At 36.0% G+C, this 20,861-nt stretch overlaps 1 protein-coding gene across 4 annotated transcripts in view; it reads left to right on the top strand.

Moving 5' to 3' along the window:
* Nucleotides 1-20,861, top strand: part of LOC128071144 (prolyl 4-hydroxylase subunit alpha-1) — a 94,833-nt gene that overhangs the window by 18,297 nt on the left and 55,675 nt on the right. For all 4 annotated transcript variants that reach the window (XM_052664110.1, XM_052664109.1, XM_052664107.1 and 1 more), the window contains exons 2-5: nt 3,945-4,052; nt 5,321-5,417; nt 6,946-7,097; nt 10,410-10,547. In XM_052664110.1, the coding sequence (XP_052520070.1) occupies nt 3,977-4,052; nt 5,321-5,417; nt 6,946-7,097; nt 10,410-10,547 (463 nt within the window). In that variant the 5' untranslated portion in view covers nt 3,945-3,976. The remainder of the gene's footprint in view (nt 1-3,944; nt 4,053-5,320; nt 5,418-6,945; nt 7,098-10,409; nt 10,548-20,861) is intronic.

The following is a 20,861-nucleotide window of genomic DNA, read 5'->3' as shown; positions in this document are numbered from 1 at the left end:
TATCCTGTGATAAACCATGGTGGAAAAGAATATTTTTTAAAAAATGTATGTATATACCTGAGTCACTTTGCTGTGCGGCAGAGACTTGCACATTGCAAAACAACTATACTTCAATAAAACAATTAAATCATAAAAACCTATTACATGAGAAAAAATAAGCATTGAGTATGAAAGTAAATATACCCTGTGTTGTTGTTTAGTTGCTAAGTCGTGTCCAACTCTTATGCGAGCTCGTGGACAGTGGACCACCAGGCTCCTCTGTCTGTGGGATTTCCCAGGCAAAAATACTGGAGTGGGTTGCCATTTCCTTCTCCAGGAATCTTCCTGATCAAACTTGTGTCTCCTGTATTGGCAGGTGGGTTCTTTACCAGTGAACCACCAGGGATGCCCAAACCCTTGACATCTGGAAAATACTGAAAAATAGGAAGAAAAAAAAATCACGTAATGTTCTGCTCTCCAGAGACAACTACATTTTGGTGAATTTCCTCTGCGTATTTTCTTGAAAAATTATGATCATATTATAATGTTGTTTTTTCTTTGTTTTGATTAGTATTTATTTATAACTTTCTATCAGAGTGTAGTAGAAACTTAATCATCTTCTTCAGTATAGATTTCACCAGAGTTGTATAGTGTTTATTTTTTTTAAGACTTAATTTTTTAGAGCAGTTTTGGCTTCATAACAAAATTAAGAGGATGGTATGGAAATGTCCCATGTACTCCCTGCTCCCAATATGTGTAGCCCCCCACCAGAATGGCAGATTTTTTAAAAATTAATGAATCTACATTGACACATCATAATTGCCCAAAGTCCATAGTTTAACATTACCCCTTCACTCTTAGTGTTGTAAATTCTGTGAAATTGAACAAATGTATAATGATGTATTCATCATTATGATATTACACAGTATTTTCACTGCCCTAAAAATCCTCTGTGCTCCGTTTGTTCATCCCCCTTCTTATTCTACCAACTACTAATCTTTTTATTCTCTTCATAGTTTTACCTCTTCCAGAATATTATATAGTTGGAATTATACAGTATATACCCTTTTTAGATTGACTTCTTTCACTTAGTAACATTTTTAATTCCTCCATGTTTTTTAATGGCTTGATAGCTCATTTCTTTTTTAGCATTGAATAATATTCCATTGCCTAGATGTATCACAGTTTATCTGTTCAGCTACTAAAGGACATCTTGGTTGCTTCCAAGTTTTGCCCATTATAAATAAAGTTGCTATAAATATCCATGTGCAGGCTTTTGTGGACATAAATTTTCAACTCCTTTGAGTAAATACTAAACATGATTGCTGGATCATACGGTAAGAGTGTATTTAATTTTTTAAGAAATTGTCAAACTGTCTTCCAAAGTGACTGTGCCATTTTGCAATCCCACCAGCAATGAATGTTGTAGGATTGATGTTAATTTTTAAATCTTGTTTTTCATTTGAATTTGCAAGTAAGGAATATGTTCATTTTAAGTTTCTTGACATATAGCACTATCATTAGGTATTTTATATTTAGTTGTTGAATTTGTTTAATTGTTTGTTTGATAGGTATAAACTGGCTATCTTATTTCAACTTCTTGTGTCCTTGATTACTGATGAGTGAGTTTTTGTTTTGATGGGTTTCGTTAACTATAGTTTCTCTTTTGTGGCTTTCTGTGTTCTTAACCCACTTATTGGGCTTCCCTGGTGGCTCAGATGGTAAAGAATCTGCCTGCAATGCAGGAGACCTGAGTTCAGTCTCTGGGTTGGGAAGATCCTCTCGGTAAGGGAACAGCTACCCACTCCAGTATTGTGGCCTGGAGAATTCCATGGACAGAGGAGCCTGGTGGGCTACAGTCTATGGGGCCGCAAAGAGTTAGATGCGACTGAGTGAGTTTCATTTTCAGCCCACCTATCTGCTGATGTCTTGGGTTTTTTTTCTTGATTTGTAGGAGTTCCTTAAATGAGCTCTATTTTCTTTAGTTTCCTAGTTTATAGTTTAGTTTTTATAAAACAATATATAAACCTAAATTATTTTGTGTATTTTAATTCCATCTGGCTTTTGATAAATTGTCTTATTTTTAAGTTTAAAAATTCTTTTTTCAGAGGTCCAGTAACTTTTGTTGTTTTGTTTTTTGTTATTATGACTCTTTATCTCATCTAGAATAAAGAAATTTTCAAGCTTTTTTGGCAATTTCTGTAGGCCAGTGTTTTGTGATTCATTGTAAGATTTAAGGACAATGAAAGATGACAGAGAAACTTTAGTGACAAAATACATTTTAGCAATGAAAAAAATGATAACTTCTTATCTGACGGATCTAAACTTTCTCATCAGAGTTAATGTTTAGACAACATTTCTGGTTAGCCTTCTCTTGGTACAGCAAAAGCATTTGTATTTGCTGGAAATAACATTCATTTATGAAGAAATTATGGCAGAAATCTGTTTAAACAGTGAGAAAATTCTAGACTGTTCAGACAGCCCAGGGTTTTGAAAAAACCTTGGGCTTTGGCAAGAGCCCAGGAGAGGAAGTATCTGCATCTGCTACATTCTAGAAGCCTTCCCAAAGAGTTACTGTAAGGCAGCCAAGAGAACAGTGTATTTCACTACTGTGTGGTTCTGGAGGAGGAGACTTAGGAGGACTTCCAGCATGTCAGTTTCTGCGGTGATCTATTTTTATTGATTCAAGTTAGGTGGAAAATGGTGTGTGTATATGTGTGTTGGTGTGTGTGTGTGTGAGAGAGAGATTGGGAGTTTTCTAATGTGGAAAATGTGTGTGTGTGTGTGTGTGTGTGTGTGTCAGTGAGTGAGTGAGTGATAGGGAGTTTTCTAACGTGGACTTGAACCTGTTGCTTTCAGTGAAGTCTCTTGGGGAGAATCGGAGGTGCCTGCACAAAGGAATAGGGTGACAAGTGAGAATAAGCAATGGGTGTCTGTTACTGGGGTAAACAGTATTACAGGGGTAACTTGTTTTCCTGTAAGGTAATAAAGAAGAACTTAAAAGTCCATGTTTATGTGGTAAAGAAGGAGCAAGAGAAGAGTGCTAACAGGGCCTTTGGGAAAGCAGGGTGAAATCTGCTGGTTCGTTGAAAATCTGCATCTGCCATGAAGAATCCATTCCAGAAAAGAAAGACAGAACGGCTTTGCTGCCAGGTTTTTTTTTTTTTTTTTTTTTGCCCCCTGAATGCTACAGTTATGTACTGGGCTAAGGATTTTTTACATAGAACACAGTAAATAAGAGAAAAAGGTCAACATTGGGTCCTTTGAGAGAGATTACTAGCCTAAATAGACAGCTTGCTAGCTTAAATACCACACTGTTCACCTATTTAATATTCATGGTTGGTTGATTTTGAGTAGTTTCACAGTGTTCTTCAGGCGTCAATCCCCACAGTATATTTTGGAACATATTCATCACCTCCAAATCTACAACTTTTAATTGAACTTATTTTAAAGCCATTGTAGGGAAAAGATGGACCAAGTTAGGAATTAAGGGGATTTTAATCAGAAAGCTCTGAAACATTTTGTCCCTTTAAATATATTCTAACATTTTAGAATATATTTTGGTAGTATTTAAATTGAGTTACTATAATAAAGTGGTATATTTTAATGGGAAATTCATGACTTAGATCTAGATCGCAAAGTGAACTTAATGAAAAAGTGTACTACTATCCGGTTGATCTAACTGTAGTAGTAACTAAAGAGAAAACAAACTGCATTTTAAAGCATATATTATCATGGTGATAGCAAACATGTATATTTTTCTTTTAACATGAAATATCAAGTGAGTACTCTTCTATGAAAAATAAGATAGTAGCTCTTACTAGGTTATTAAATCAGTTTACTAGAATTAACAGTGTTCTATAGGCAATCTTAAAGTCTGACTTACATTTTATTCATAGGCAAAATAGGTTAGGAACTTGTCCTATCCTTCTTTTTTTAAAATAATGGCCATATTTCTCTTGTAGGTGTGTGAGCCTGTAAAATTAAACCTTTGAAGATGATCTGGTATGTTTTAGTTGTAGGGATTCTACTTCCCCAGTCTTTGGCCCATCCAGGCTTTTTCACTTCTATTGGTAAGTCTTAATTATTTTGTTGTGTTTGTTTTTGTATTTAAGATTTTCCTTTTTTTCGTATTTTTAAATCGGTAAAAACAAATACATTGTATTCTCCAGGACTGAAACATTACTTCAGTCCCTACCCCTCTAAAAATCTTTCTTTTAAAGTCATTTTTTCCCTTCATATTTAAATATTTGATTTTTTCTGATTGCTAAAACTTTGTAAAGCATACAAAAGAAAATTCTCTGGTAGAGTCTACCTGGCAAATCACTTAATATATATACTTAGTCTTTTATATTTTCTTATATGCATACTTGATATGTTTTAAAAGAGGTGTTTCCCTTCGTCCTGTTGACCAGTTTTACCCTAATGTGATTGTGGAGCTAAATAAAACACAAGCAAATATATTTATGACACTTAATTTTGGAATGTAAAATGATGAGTTTTCTCATCCTATTGGGGCTTGCCTAGTGGCTCAGACCAGGGAAGGCAATGGCAACCCACACCCTTGCCTAGAAAATCCCATGGATGGAGGAGCCTGGTAGGCTGTAGTCCATGGGGTCGCTAAGAGTCAGACACGACTGAAGCGACTTAGCAGCAGCAGCAGTGGCTCAGACAGTAAAGAATCTGCCTGAAATGCAGACCTGGGTTTGATGCCTGAGTCAGGAAGATCCCCTGGAGAAGGGAATGGCTACCCACTCCAGTGTTCTTACCTGGAGAATCCCATGGACAGAGAATCCTGGTGGGCTACAGTCCATGTGGTTGCAAGGAGACACAATTGTGCCACTTTTTTCTCTCATCCCATTAGGAATAACTAAATATGGATATTTGAATTTCAGTTGTGAAGTTTTTAACTTTAGAAGTTAAACTTTAAAAGTTTAAACTTTTTGTTAGTGTGGTCTTTGTCAAATTGAATAAAAATTTAATTATCAGTAGTCTCAAAACCCAAAAAGGATGAGGGGGGAGGTAGGGAAGAAGAAATGTTGATCCTTGGAAAGTAATGTTTTGAAATTAAAAAATAAATTCTTAGATGAACAGACAATTTGTCGATATGGTCCAAGCTTGCAGAATTAAGTAGCCTGAAAATTAGAATTGGACCACATGCTTAGAAAGTTTGGGGCTTAATTTTTATTTATTTGGTCTTAAAAAGATAAAAAAATGATGCTGTCTTCAACATATCTGGTTCATGCCAGTTAAGTCCTTTCATTAAATGAAGCATTCTCAATCATTCTTAAACTTGTTTTGATAGTATGGGTATTTGATAACTTTCTTCTCTTCTTTCTAGGTCAGATGACTGATTTGATTCATACTGAAAAAGATCTCGTGACTTCCCTGAAAGACTATATAAAGGCAGAAGAGGACAAATTAGAACAAATAAAAAAGTAAGCCAAGTGTTTTACTTACTATGAGTGACTCCACCTGGATGTTTTCTTCCTGGCTAAAACATTCTTTAAGTGAAAATGAAAGCCCTCTGTCAGTCTTAGAAGGCCAGATAAGGGCTAAAATAGGACTACAGAAAACAAAAGTTAGGCCCAATTAAAGACTGCATGTGGAAGAATATGGATTGAGATAAGAATGTAAATGGATACAGGTAACTGACTGACAGTGTTTTTTTTTTAAATAGTTGCTAGTATCTTCTGTCCTCCCTCATCAAGCAGTTTTCCAGTGCTATTTAGCCTTTAGTTTTATGGTTGCATTCTAGAGATTACAGTGGTAAGTATAGTATTATTTAATTGATATGGTTTTTCTTGAAATGCTAATTTATCTTTAATTGACTCAGGTTCATAGTTAATCCTGACCTGAGAGTTCCTAGCCTTTGTTTAAAGAGTAGCTAAGTAGTCAGGTTATTTTTTTTTTTAAGATTGATTGATTTATTTATTTTTGGCTGTGCAGGGTCTTCATTGCTTTGCTCAGGCTGTCTCTAGCTGCAGTGCACGGGCTTCTTGTTGTGGTAGCTTCTCTTGTTGCGTCCTTGGGCTCTAGGTGCATGGGCTTCAGTAGCTGTGCATGGGCCTAGTTACCACTCGGCATGTAGGATCTTCCTGGTGTAGGGATCGAACCTGTGTCCCCTGCGTTGGCGGGCAGATTCTCAACCACTGGACTATCAGGGAAGCCCCATTTTTTCTATTTTAAAATATAGTTTCTAAGTACTGAGTACAAAATTTTTCTGTAAGTGTGATTTAAATGAATATGTAACTGAATTTGGATTGGGCTCGTTTGTACTTTGTAATAATCAATTATTTGGACTTGTAGGGAAATAAATTTTTAGATTCGTACTGCTGCTGCTACTGCTGCTAAGTCGCTTCAGTCGTGTCTGACTCTGTGCGACCCCATAGACGGCAACCCACCAGGCTCCCCCGTCCCTGGGATTCTCCCGGCAAGAACACTGGAGTGGGTTACCATTTCCTTCTCCAATGCATGAAAGTGAAAAGTGAACGTGAAGTCGCTCAGTTGTGTCCGACTCTTAGTGACCCCATGGACTGCAGCCTACCAGTCTCCTCTGTCCATGGGATTTTCCAGGCAAGAGTACTGGAGTGGGTTGCCATTGCCTTCTCTGAGATTCTTACTAGAGGGGTCCAATCAACTTTTACTAAGATATGTTACAGTTTACTGTAACCATTTGGGAGAAACATAAAACTAAAAAAGTCTTATATTTTAATTTTTCCAAATTAGATTTTATCTGTAAGAGAATCTTGCTTTTTAAAAAATCTTTATAACTTTGCTTAAAAAATTTTTTATAGTTTTAACTCAAAAACCTCTAATCTTTTTTGAGTGCTTTACTAAATTATGTTCTTCCTCATTAAGTGCATATACTTTATGTATATTCCATTTATGTCTTAATGGAATATACGTATGTCTACATATACATGCATATACATATACATACTTATGTCTTATGTTCCATTTTAGATGGGCAGAGAAATTAGATCGGTTAACCAGCACAGCGACAAAAGATCCAGAAGGATTTGTTGGACACCCTGTAAATGCATTCAAATTAATGAAACGTCTGAACACTGAGTGGAGTGAGTTGGAGAATCTGGTCCTTAAGGATATGTCAGATGGTAAGTCAGATGGTAAAACTAACGAGCCAAAAAAAAAAACGGCATTTTTGGTACAACCTGTAGAAATGCCAAAAGAAGTGATAAATTCAGTTCCCAGAACATCAGGTGTTCAGTCTTATAACTGAATTATTGCTGAAATGTGTTTGATTTGACTAGAGTTAATTTAGTCTAGATCTTGAATTCTTGATTAAAAAAAAAAAAAAAGTAAAAACTGAAAACAAAGAAAAATAAAATTTTATTCTTAAAGAAGTAATTTCTAGTCATTTACTTAACACTGGTCGTTTTTACTCTGAAATATACTAAAGTGAATCAATTATTGGCATATAGCTTCATTTCTGAGGGTAATCATTTGCATTTTAGGATTACCTTCAGATTCAAAAAATTTATGGCTAGTTGTTTATCTTCTAATCAATTATTAATGTACTGGGAGTGGTACTGTTAAGGGAAAGCATTAGCTGTGTTTTAGTACTTTGAAGCTTAGGGTTGTTTTGTTTAACATAAACTATAAATTTAAAAACTGAGACTGCAAACAGTAATAATGAGTGTCCTTCTCAATGAAACAATGAAATTGTAGTTGGAGTAATGAGATGTTTTAGATATTTAAGTAACATATACAGAAAACTAAGTCTGAAGGTTAAGAAAGTAAAGGTATTATTATGCTTAGTACATAGTATTTATTTGTTGAATGATTGAAGATGGCAAAAAAAGAAAAAAAAAAAACAAACTGAGCCAGTTGTGTAGGTGAAGTACTCCAAGGGTGCTTTCAAGTGTTTGTGAGCAGTAAACTAAACTATTATGCATAGGATAGGGAAACCTTGCTAAGAAAAATTCAGGCAAGCACTTATAAATATTTTGACATGAGAAGGAAATACCTATGATCATTTGCTCTCTTATATAACACCATGAGAATATTTTTAAGGTCATAGATATTCATATATATAAGATAAGCCTTAAGACTTTGGTATTTTAATCCATGGTAGTACCCCATAATGCCATAGTAGATATACATTTTCTCTTATTGGAGAGGATTTTAAGCAACTTCTAAGAGATTTTTTTTTTGAGGCATAAAAAACATTACAGTTCTCTGTAAAACTTGCTTGTAAAAATTGTGTGGATTTTGTGACTTAAAACTAAAGAATATGCTTAATATGAACTTAGACCTCTTTAGCTAGTTGTTCATTTATACATTTCAATTAACATAACAATACCTGGCCTTTTGATGATCAGAGTATATGCATAATTGATTATAAGTAAATGAGAATGGAGGGAAGTCTCATACCTAACTTTGATCTGCAAATGATGACACATACATTATTCAAATTTTAAATCACTTTTTGTTTCTGTTGGATTGATTTATTAAGGGAGTATTTAGCATCCATTTTCCTTCGGAGTTATATGTATGTACTTGGGCTTAGTTGCCCAGTTGTGTCCAACTCTTTACAACCCTTTGGATTGTAGCCTGCCAGGCTCCTCTGTTCATGGGATTTTTTTCCTTAATATATATATTTTATTGAAGTATAGTTGACTTACAGTGTTTCAGGTACACAGCAAGGTGATTCATTTATATATATGCATATGTTATTTTTGAAATTATTTTCCATTATAGATTTTTACAAGATTTTGACTATATAGTTCCTTGTTTTATACAGTAAACCTGTGTTGCTTGTTGTATATCTGTATTTTTTTAATTAGAACTTTAGCATTTTATTCATAGTAAGTGAAAAAAGTGTAATCAAAATGTCATACATTTTTTAATTAGGCAAAATTTCATAAGTTTTCTAAAATATATATTTTATACATATATATGTGTACAAAAACTTTACGACTATGCTTGATAAAGCCTTGAGAACATCAAAAAAAAAAAAGATGGGGAAATTGGAAAACATAAACTAGGTGAAATGGGAGCTTTGAATATAAAATAGAAAAAGTGAAACAAACTAAATAAAAGATCATCATGTAGGCCCATGGAATGTTTTTTAGGCAAAAATACTGGAGGAGTTGCCATTTTCCTCCTCCAGGGGATCTTGCTGATCAGGAATCAAATCTCCTGTGTCTCCTCCTTTGAAGGCAAATTCTTAACCAGCTGAGCCATCAGGGAACCCCTAGGAGTTACATAGTTATCAGTAATTAGTTTCTGAATTTGATTTTTGCTATATTTTATGTAAAACATTTTAAAATTAATATTAGGATTTATGTAGAGCAAACCTGGATTGATGACACTATATTTGATAATTAAATAGATCTAAATATATTTTAATAAATGAGCTTATGCAACACTCTGAAATACGTAATTATTTCTTCCTTCTCCTTAAAGAATTCCACCAAACTTTATATATTTACACATTTATGTGATATGTGGCACATGGAAGAAGAAAATAGAACTTTAAGAACATACATTTTATCTGAAAATATAATTTGTTGCCAGTGAATATGGTTTTCAAGTCTTTAAATCTGTTTGCTTTTCAAGCTTCAAGCTTAGCAGAGGCTGTACTGTGTAACTAAAACCTGTTCATATAGGTATAATTTGTGCAGTGACCTCAGATTACATAAGCAACATTAAAAATGGTTTGGGAAGATTTAACAAGTTAGAGGTATATCAAGTCTCATTCAGTATATTTAATTTTTTCTTACTACACATGATATAGTGGAAAATTATAATAATGTAGATTAAAAAAATCTTTATAAGACTTACGTTAGAAATTAAAAGTCTGTGAGGGTCTAGAGTCTTTTTTCTTCCAATTTTATTGAGATATAATTGACATGGTACTATAGAAGTTTAAAGTGTACAGTACAATGATTTTACTTACACACATTATGGAATGATTATCACAGTTAGTTAGTGAACATTCATCATCCCATGTAGTTACAAAATTTAAAAGATAGAAAAAAATGTTTTTCCTTGTAATGAGAACTTTTAGGGTGTACTCTTTTTTATGTAGCAGTGTTAATTATATTTATTGTGTTGTACATTGCATCCTCCGTACTTATTTATCTTATACCTGAAACTTTGTGCCTTTTGCCTGCCTTCCTCCAAATCCCTTATACCCCTACCACCTGCCTCTGATAACCACAAACTTGATCTCTTTTTGTATGAGTTTGTTTTTGAAATATAATTGACCTACAACACTATGTTAGTTCCTGTTATACAACATATTGATCCTATATTTCTGTGTATTTCAAAATGACCACCATGAGAAGACCAGGTATGAAATGTCATCACCGTACAAATATATTACATAGTTATCAACTATATTCTCTACATTGTACATTTCAAACTTGTGTCTAAATCTTTTTTTGCTCCTCTATTTTAAGGTTTTATCTCTAACCTAACCATTCAGAGACAGTATTTCCCTAATGATGAAGATCAGGTTGGGGCAGCCAAAGCTCTGTTGCGTCTCCAGGACACCTACAATTTGGATACAGATACCATCTCAAAGGGTGATCTTCCAGGTAAGAATTCTTGTAGCCTATGAAAAAACCCATCTCCTGGCTTCTCTGTTCAGTCCATTAGGACAATATTAATATAAGAAGACTTCAGTTATTTAAAAATTTTTAACTTTAGTTTGTTTCATAGCCTTTGAGGTCAAAACAACCTTTTCTCTAGTTCTTAATAGTTGTGGATAAGCTGCTAGCTTGTTACTGTGAAAGCCTGTGATTATAGGGACTAACTTAAGCAATTTTAGCATGAAAGAAAAAGAAACTTTTTCCAAATGTCTTTCTTTATAATACCAAAGTTTGTATGTTCAGTAATTTAAAACCAAGACATGTTGAGTGTGTGCTGATTTTTAGTATTCTGTAGTATGAAACATCCTGCTTTCTGACTTCTTTTTCACAAAACGCTTTTTAAATACTTTTATTTATTTTTGGCTGTGCTGGGTGTTTGTTGCTTCATGTGGGATTTCTGTAGTTGCAGAGAGTGGGAGCTACTGGAGTTGCGGTATGCTAGCTTCTCATCGCAGTGGCTTCTCTTGTTGCAGAACACAGGCTCTAGAGCACTCAAGCTCGAGTAGTTAAGGAGAATGGAATCAGTAGTTGCGGCTTTCAGGCTTAGAGTGTGGGCTCTAGAGTGTGGGCTCAGTATTTGGCACACACGCTTACAATAGCATCCCTTATGGCATGTGGGATCCTCCTGGACCAGGGATTAAACTGATGTCCGTGCATTGCAAGGTGGACTGTCAACCACTGGACCACCAGGGAAGCCCCCAAACCCTCTTTTTTCAAGTTACAGCTGATTTCATGACAATCCGTTTTTTATTGTGAAAAGAAAATAAAAACAAAATTTACCATGTTAACCAATTTTAAATGTGCAGTTTATGGCTTCAGGTGCATTTGCATTTTTATGCAACCATTATTACCATCCATCTGCATAGCTCTTTTTATCTTGTGAAACCGAGGCTCTGTACTCATTAAACAACAACTCTCCAACCCCCACTTTCCCAGCCCCAAGCAACTGTCATTCTGCTTTTTGTCTCTGATTTTGACTACTCTGAGTCCATCATGTAGGTAGAATCATATAGTGTTTGCCTTTTTGTGACTGGCTTATTTCACTTAGGATGATGTCCTTCAAGGGTAATCCATGTTGTTGTACATGTTGAAACTTCCTTCATTTCTAAGGCTGAATAATATTCCATTGTATGTATCCATATTTTGTTATGCATTCATCCATCCATGGACACTTGGGCTGCTTCCACATGTCAGCTATTGTGAGTAATGCTGCTGTGAACAAGGGTATGCAAATAGCTTTTCAAGACACTGCCTTTCATTCTTGAGTATATACCCAGAAGTGGAATTGCTGGATCAGATGGTAATTCTATTTTTAATTTTTGAGAAGACACCATACTCTTTTCCATAGTAGATAAACCATTTTACATTCCCACCAACAGTGCACAAGGGTTCCAGTTTCTCTAGACCGTTGCCTACACTGGTTATTTTCTTTTTTAAAATTATTTATTTGTTTACACAAATTTCATATATACAGAAAGTATAGAGAATAGCATTCATGAACCTGCCACCTAGGATTCATATTAATATTGTACCTTATTTGCCACATGATTATGTATGTATTTATTTATTTATGTTTAATTGGAGGATAATTACTTTACAATTGGAGAAGGAAATGGCAACCCACTCCAATATTCTTGCCTGGAGAATCCCCATGAATAGAGGGGCTGACGGGCTACAGTCCATGGGGTCTCGAAGAGTCGAACCTGGCTGAGCGACTAAGCACAATTACTTTACAATACTGTGATGGTTTTTGCCATACATCAGCATGAATTGGCCACGGGTACACATGTCCCCTCCCTTTTGATACCCCCACCCTCCTCCCTTCTACCCTGTGCATCTAGGTTTCCACAGAGCACTCGCTTTGGGTTCCCTGCATCTAATATCAAACTCTCACTGGCTATCTGTTTTCCATATGGGAGCGTATATGTTTCAAGGCTATTCTCTCAAATCATCCCACCCTCTCCTTCCTCTACTGTGTCCAAAAGTCTGTTTTTTATGTCTGTGTCTTCTCAGATGCCCTGCACATAGGATCATTGGTACTAACTTTCTAGATTCCATATGTATGCATTAATATACAGTATTTGTCTTTCTCTTTCTTATTTACTTCACTCTGTGTTATAGGCTCTATGTTTATTCATCTCATTAGAACTGACTCAAATGCATTCCTTTTTATAGCTGAGGAATATTCCATTGTGTATATGTACCAGTTTCCTTATCCATTCATCTGTCTATGGACATATGGGTTGCTTCCACATCCGGTTCCGTTTGGTCGCTTGGTCATGTCTGACTCTTTGCGACGCTATGGATTGCAGCACATCAAGCTTCCCTGTCCATCACCAACTCCCGGAGCTTGCTCAAACTTATGTCCACTGAGTCGGTGATGCCATCCAACCATCTCCTCTTTTGTTGTCCCCTTCTCCTCCTACCTTCAGTCTTACCCAGCATCAGGGTGTTTTCCAGTGAGTCAGCTCTTTGCATCAGGTGGCCAGTTGGAGTTTCAGCTGCAGCATCAGTCCTTCCAATGAATATTCAGGATTGATTTCCTTTAGGATTGACTGGTTTGATCTCCTTGCAGTCCAAGGGAGTCACTAGAGTCTTCTCCAATACCACAGTTCAAAAGCATCAATTCTTTAGCATTCAGCTTTCTTTATAGTCCAACTCCTACATCCACACATGACTACTGGAAAAATCATAGCTTTGACTAGATGGACCTTTGTTGGCAAAGTAATGTCTCTGCTTTTCAATATGCTAAGTTGGTCATAGTTTTCTTCCAGGGAGCAAGTGCCTTTTAATTTCATGGCTGCAGTCACCATCTTCAGTGATTTTGGAGCCCCCCAAAATGGTCTCTCACTGTTTTCATTGTTTCCTCATCTATTTGCCATGAAGTGATGAAACCAGATGCCATCATCTTAGTTTTTTGAGTGTTGAGTTTTAAGCCAACATTTTCACTCTCCTTTTTCACTTTCAAGAGGCTCTTTAGTTCATCACTTTCTGCCATAAGGGTGGTATCATCTGCATATCTGAGGTTGTTTATATTTCTCCCGGTAATCTTGATTCCAGCTGGTGCTTCATCCAGCCCAGCATTTCGCATGATATACTCTGCATATAAGTTAAATAAGCAGGGTGGACAATAAACAGCTTTGACATACTCCTTGCCTGACTTGGAACCAGTCCGTTGTTCACTGTCTGGTTTTAACTGTTGTTTCTTGACCTGCATAAGATTTCTCAGGAGGCAGGTCAGGTGGTCTGGTAGTCTCATATTTCCACAGTATGTTGTGATCCACACAGTCAAAGGCTTTGGCATAGTCAATAAAGCAGATTTTTTCTGGATCTTTCTTTCCTTTTTGATGATCCAACAGAGGTTGACAATTTGATCTCTGGTTCCTCTGCCTTTTCTAAAACCAGCTTGAACATCTGGAGGTTCACGGTCCACATACTGTTGAAGCCTGGCTTGGAGAATTTTGAGCATTACTTTGCTAATGTGTGAGATGAGTGCAATTGTCTGGTAGTTTGAGCATTCTTTGGCATTGCCTTTCTTTGGGATTGGAATGAAAACTGACCTTTTCCAGTCCTGTGGCCACTGCTGAGTTTTCCAGATTTGCTGGCATATTGAGTGCAGCACTTTCACAGCATCATCTTTTAGGATTTGAAATAGCTCAACTGGAATTCCATCACCTCCACTAGCTTTGATCATAATGATGGTTCCTAAGGCCCACTTGACTTTGCATTCCAGGATGTCTGGTGCTAGGTGGGTGATCACACCATCGTGGTTATCTGGGTCATTAAGATCTTTTTTGTATACTTCTTCTGTGTATTCTTGTCACCTTTTTTTAATATCTTCTGTTTCTGTTAGGTCCATACCGTTTCTGTCCTTTATCGAACCCATCTTTGCATGAAATGTTCCCTTGGTATCTCTAATTTTCTTGTAGAGATCTCTAGTCTTTTCCATTCTGTTGTTTTTCTCTATTTCTTTGCATTGATCACTGAAGAAGGCTTTCTTATCTCTCCTTGCTGTTCCTTGGAACTTTGCATTCAGATGGGTATATCTTTCCTTTTCTCCTTTGCCTTTCACGTCTCTTCTTTTCTCAGCTATTTGTAAGACCTCCTCAGACAACCATTTTGCCTTTTTGTATTTCTTTTTCTTGGGGATGGTCTTGATCACTGCCTCCTGTACAATGTCACAAACCTCCATCCATAGTTCTCAAGGCACTCTGTCTAATAGAGCTAATCCCTTGAATCTGTTTGTCACTTCCACTGTATAATTGTAAGGGATTTGATTTAGGTCATACCTGAATGGCCTAGTGGTTTTCCCTACTTTCTTCAAGTCTGAATTTGGCAATTTCATGGTCTGAGCCACAGTCAGCTCCTGGTCTTGTTTTTCTGACTGTATAGAGTTTCTCCATCTTGTGCTGCAAAGAGTAGAATGAATCTGATTTCAGTATTGACCATCTGGTGATGTCCATGTGTAGAGTCATCTCTTGTGTTGTTGGAAGAGGGTGTTTGCTATGACCAGTGTGTTCTCTTGACAAAACTCTGTTAGCCTTTGCCCTGCTTGTTTTTGGACTCCCAGGGCCAAATTTGCCTTGTTACTGCAGGTATCTCTTGACTTCCTACTTTTGCATTCCAGTCCCCTATGATGCAAAGGACATCTTTTTTTGGTGTTAGTTCTAGAAGTTCTTGTAGGTCTTCATAGAACCGTTCAGCTTCTTCAGCATTACTGGTCGGGGAATAAACTTGGATTATTGTGATATTGAATAGTTTGCCTTGGAAACAAATGGGATCATTCTGTCATTTTTGAGATTGCACCCAAGTACTGCATTTAGGACTCTTTTTTGACTATGATGGCTACTCCATTTCTTCTAAGGGATTCTTGCCCACAGTAGTAGATATAATGGTCATCTGAGTTAAATTCACCCATTCCAGTCCATTTTAGTTCACTGATTCCTAAAATGCTAGCATTCACTCTTGCCATCTCCTGTTTGACCACTTCCAATTTGCCTTGATTCATGCACCTAATATTCCAGGTTCCTATGCATATTGTTCTTTTCAGCATCAGACTTTACTTCCATCACCAGTCCCATCCACAACTGGGTGTTGTTTTGCTTTGGCTCCGTGTCTTCATTCTCTCTGGGGTTATTTCTCACTCTTCTCCAGTAGCATATTGGGCCCTACCAACCTGGGGAGTTCATCTTTCGTGTCCTATCTTTCAGTTTATATCCATGTCATCTTTCAATGTCATGCCCATGTCCTAGCTATTGTAAACGGTGCTGCAGTGAACATGGGGGTACATGTGTCCTTTTCAATTATGGTTTCCTTAGGGTAAATGCCCAGTAATGGGATTGCTGGGTCGTATGTTAGTTTTTTCCTAGTTTTTAAAGGAATCTCCGTACTGTTCTTCCTAGTGGTTATATCAATTTGTATTCCCACCAGAAGTATAAGAGGGTTCCCTTTTCTCCACATCAAACAGCATTTATCGTTTGTAGATGTTTTGATGTCCATTCTGTCCAATGAGAGGTGATACCTCATTATAATTTTAATTTGCATTCCTCTAGTAATGAGCAGTGTTGAGCATGTTTCATGTATTTATTGGTCATCTGTATGTCTTCTTTGGAAAAATGTCTGTTTAGGTCTTCTGCCTACTTTTTGATTGGGTTGTTTGTTTTTCTGGTATTGAGCTGCATGAGCTACTTGTATATTTTGGAGATTAAATCTTTGTCAGTCATTAAGTTTGCTGTTATATTCTCCCATTCTGAGGGTGGGTTGTCTTTTTACCTCTCTTATAATTTCCTTTGTTGTGCAAAATTTTTAACTTTAATTAGGTCACAGTTTTTGTTTTTTGTTATTTTTGTTTGTTTGTTTGTTTTTATTTCCTTTCCTCTAGGAGATGGGTTATAGAGGATCTTGCTGTGATTTATGTTAGAGAGTGCTCTGCCTATGTTTTCCTCTTAAGATTTTTATAGTTTCTGGTCTTACATTTAGGTCTTTAATAAATTCTGAGTTTATTTTTGTGTATGGAGTTAGGAAGTGTTCCAATTTCATTCTATTAGTAATGCAGTTGACCAGTTTTCCCAGAACCACTGGTTGAAGAGACTGTTTTCTCCATTGTATATTTTTGCCTCCTTTGTCAAAGATAAGGTCCACTGGGGCATGGATTCATCTCCAGGCTTTATATCTTGTTCCCATTGGTCTATATTTCTGTTTTTGTGCCAGTACCATACTGTCTTGATGACTGTAGCTTTGTAGTGTAGTGTGAAGTCAGGAAGGTTGATTCCTGCAGTTCCATTCTTCTTTCTCAGGTTTACTTTGGCTGTTCAGGGTCGCTTGTGTTTCCATACAAATTGTGAAATTATTTGTTCTAGTTCTGTGAAAAATACCATTGGTAGTTTGATAGGGATTGCATTGAATCTATAGATTGCTTTGGGTAGTATAGTCATTTACACTATATTGATTCTTTAAATCTAAGAACATTGTATATCTCTCCATCTTTTGGTGTCATCTTTGATTTCTTTTATCAGTGTCTTATAGTTTTCTGCATACAGATCTTTTGTCTCTTTAGGTAAATTTATTCCTAAGTATTTTACTCTTTTTATTGCAATGGTAAGTGGGATTGTTACCTTAATTTCTCTTTCTGATTTTTCATTAGTATATAGGAATTCCAGGGATTTCTGTGTATTAATTTTATATCCTGTGACTTTACTATATTCATTGATTAGCTCAAATAGTTTTCTGATGGCATCTTTAGGGTTTTCTGTGTAGAGAATCATGTCATCTGCAAACAGTGAGAGTTTTACTTCTTCTTTTCCAATCTGGATTTGGCTAGGACTTCCAAAACTATGTTGAATAATAGTAGTGAGAGTGGGTATCCTTGTCTTGTTCCTGATTTTAGAAGAAATGCTTTCAGTTTTTCACCACTGAGGATATTTGCTGTGGGTTTGTTGTATATGGCCTTTATTATGTTGAGTTATGTTCCTTCTTATGTTGAATTTTGTCAGAGGCTTTCTCTGCATCTATTGAAATGATCATATGATTTTTGTCTTTCAATTTGTTAATATGGTATATCACATTTATTTGAATATTAAAGAATATTTGCATCCCTGGGATAAAGCTAACTTGTTCATGATGTATGATCTTCTAAGAGTATTATTGAATTCTGTTCACTAGAATTTTGTTGAGGACTTCTGCATCTATGTTCATCAGTGATTTTGGCCTGTAATTTTCGTTTCTTGTGACATCTTTGTCTCGTTTTGGTGTCAGGGTGATGGTGGCCCTATAGCATGAATTTGGGAGTTTTCCTTCCTCTGCATTTTTCTGGAAGAGTTGGAGCAGGATAAATGTTAGCTCTTCTCTAAACTTTTGGTGGAATTCACCTATGAAGCCATCTGGCCCTGGGCTTTTGTTTGTTGGAGATTTTTTATTTCAGTTTTGATTTCCATGCTTGTGATTGATCTGTCCATGTTTTATTTCTTCCTGGTTCTGGTTTGGAAGGTTATACTCTTCTAAGAATTTGTCCATTACTTCCAAGTTGTCCATTTATTGGCATGTAGTTGCTCATAGTAGTCTCTTAGGATCCTTTGTATTTCTGTGTTGTCTGTTGTAACTTCTCCTTTTTCATTTCTGATTTTTTTTTAATCCCTTTTTTTCTTGATGAGTCTGGCTAACAGTTTGTCAATTTTATCTTCTTAAAGAACCAGCTTTGCTATAGTCTTTCGTTTCTTTTTCACTTATTTCTGCTCTGATCTTTATGATTTATTTCTTTCTACTAACTGGGTTTTTTTGGTTGTTGTTATTGTTCTTTTTCTAGTTGCTTTAGGTGTAAGTTTAGGTTGTATGTTTGATGTCTCTCTTTGTTTCTTGAGGTAGACTCACATTGCTGTAAACTTCCCTCTTTGCACTGCTTTTACTGCATCCCATAGACTTTGAGTTGTCACGGTTTCATTGTCATTTGTTTTTAGGCATATTTTGATTTCCTTTCTGATTTCTTTAGTTATCTCTTGGTTATTCAGAAGTGTATTGTTTAGCAATCATGTGTTTGTGTTTCTTAGTGTTTCCTGTAGTTGATATCTAATCTTACAGTGTTATGATCAGAAAAGATGCTTGAAATGATTTCAATTTTAAATAAATTTACCAAGGCTTGATTTGAGGCCCAGAATGTGATCTGTCCTGGAGAATGTTCCATGTGCACTTGGGAAAATAGTGAAATCTATTGTTTTTGGGTGAAATGCCCTGTAGATATCATTTAGGTCCAATGGGTACAATGTATCATTTAAAGCCTGTGTTTACTTATTAATTTTCTGTCTGGATGATCTTTTCATTGTTGTGAGTAGGATATTAAAATCCACCACTATTATTGTGTTACTGTTTGTTAGCGTTTGCCTTATGTATTGAGGTGCTCCTGTGTTGACTGCATATGTATTTGTAATCATTATGTCTTCTTGATTAATCTTCTGATCATTATGTAGTGTCCTTCTTTGTCCCTTCTAATGTTCTTTATATTTTAACGTCTATTTTGTCTGGTATGAGCATTGCTATTACCTCTTTCTTTTGGTCTCTATTTGCGTGGAATATCTTTTTCCAGTCCCTCACTTTCAGTTTGTTCATGTTTGTTCAGTTTGTTTGAGGTGGATCTCTAGTAGACAGTATATATAGGGTTAGGGGTCTTGTTTTGGTATACATTCAGCCGATCTGTGTCTTTTGGTTGGAGCATTTAGCTCATTTACATTCAGGGTAACTATTGATGAGCATGATCCTGTTACCATTTACTTTATTGTTTTGGGTTTGTTTTTATAGGCCCTTTCTGTGTTTCTTGTCTAGAGAAGTTCCTTTAGCACTTGTTGAAGGGCTGGTTTGGTGGTGCTGAATTCTCTTAGCTTTTGCTTGTCTGTAAAGCTTTTGATTTTTCCTTTGAATGAGATTCTTGCTGGATAGAGTAATCTCAGTTGTAGGTTTTTGCTTTTTATCACTTTAAATATATCCTGCTGTTCCATTCTGGCCTGTATGAAAGTGAAAGTCGCTCAGTCATGTCTGGCTGTTTGTGACCTCATGGACTATACAGTCCATGGAATTCTTCAGGCCAGAATACTGGAGTAGGTAGCCTTTCCTTTGTTCAGGGGATCTTCTCAATCCAGGGATTGAACCCAGGTCTCCCACATTGCAATCAGACTTTTTACCAGCTGAGCCACAAGAGGAGGCCAGGAATACTGGCCTCTCCCTTCTCCCGGGGATCTTCCTGACCCAGGAATTGAACCAGGATCTCCTGCATTGCAGGTGGATTCTTTACCAATAGTTTGTTGAAAGATCAGCTGTTAGCCTTATGGGGATCCCCTGGTATGTTATTTGTTGCTTTTCCCTATCTGCTTTTAATATTTGCTCTTTGTGTTTAATTTTTGTTAGTTTGATCAACATGTGTCTTGTGTTTCTCCTTGGGTTTATCTTGTATGGGACTCTCTGGGCTTCCTGGTCTTTGGTGGCTATTTTGTTCCCTATTTCTTTTCTTTTTTTTTGATAGTAGCCAACCTAGTGCATGTGAGGTGGTATCTCACTGAAGTTTTGCATCTCTCTAATCACTGATGTTGAGCATCTTTTCATGTACTTATTAGCAGCCGTCTGTATGTCTTCTTTGAAGAAATATCTGTTCAAGTCCTTTGCCTATTATTTAGTTGGGTTATTCATTTTTTTGTTGTTGAGTTTTAGGGATTCTCTATATAATATTAATGCCTTATGAGATACGTGATTTGCAAATATTTTCTCCTTTTCTTTGGGTGCCTTTTTACTCCAATGATAACTGTATTTTGTATCCAAATTTTTAAATTTTTATGAAATCCAGTTTTGTTTTTTTTTTTCTTTTGTTGCCTGTGCCTTTAGGGTCATATACAAGAAATCACTGCCCAACCCAGTGTTATGAAGCTTTTGTCCTGTGGTTCTTTTAAGAGTTTTACTGTTTTAGGTCTTATATTTAGGTCCTTGATTTATTTAGAGTTAATTTTTACATGTGGTATTTGGTAAGGGTTCAGCTTCATTCTTTTGCATGTGAATATTTGGTTTTCCTGGCACCATTTGTTGAAAAGATAGTCATTTTCCCATTGAATGGTCTTGCCATGCTTGTCAGAAATCATTTGACAGTATATACAAGGATTTATTTCTGGCTCTCTATTGCATTGGTCTCTAAGTCTGTTTTTATGCTGGTCTATAAGTTGGTTTTTTACACACTACTTTATTATTGTAGCTTTGTATTAAGTTTTGAAATCAGGAAATATGAGTTTT

Source organism: Budorcas taxicolor, unplaced genomic scaffold (assembly GCF_023091745.1).
Source record: "Budorcas taxicolor isolate Tak-1 unplaced genomic scaffold, Takin1.1 scaffold212, whole genome shotgun sequence".
NCBI classification, from domain to species: domain Eukaryota; kingdom Metazoa; phylum Chordata; class Mammalia; order Artiodactyla; family Bovidae; genus Budorcas; species Budorcas taxicolor.
Note: the sequence above shows the minus strand (reverse complement) of the source record. Positions and strands in the feature narration are given on the sequence as shown.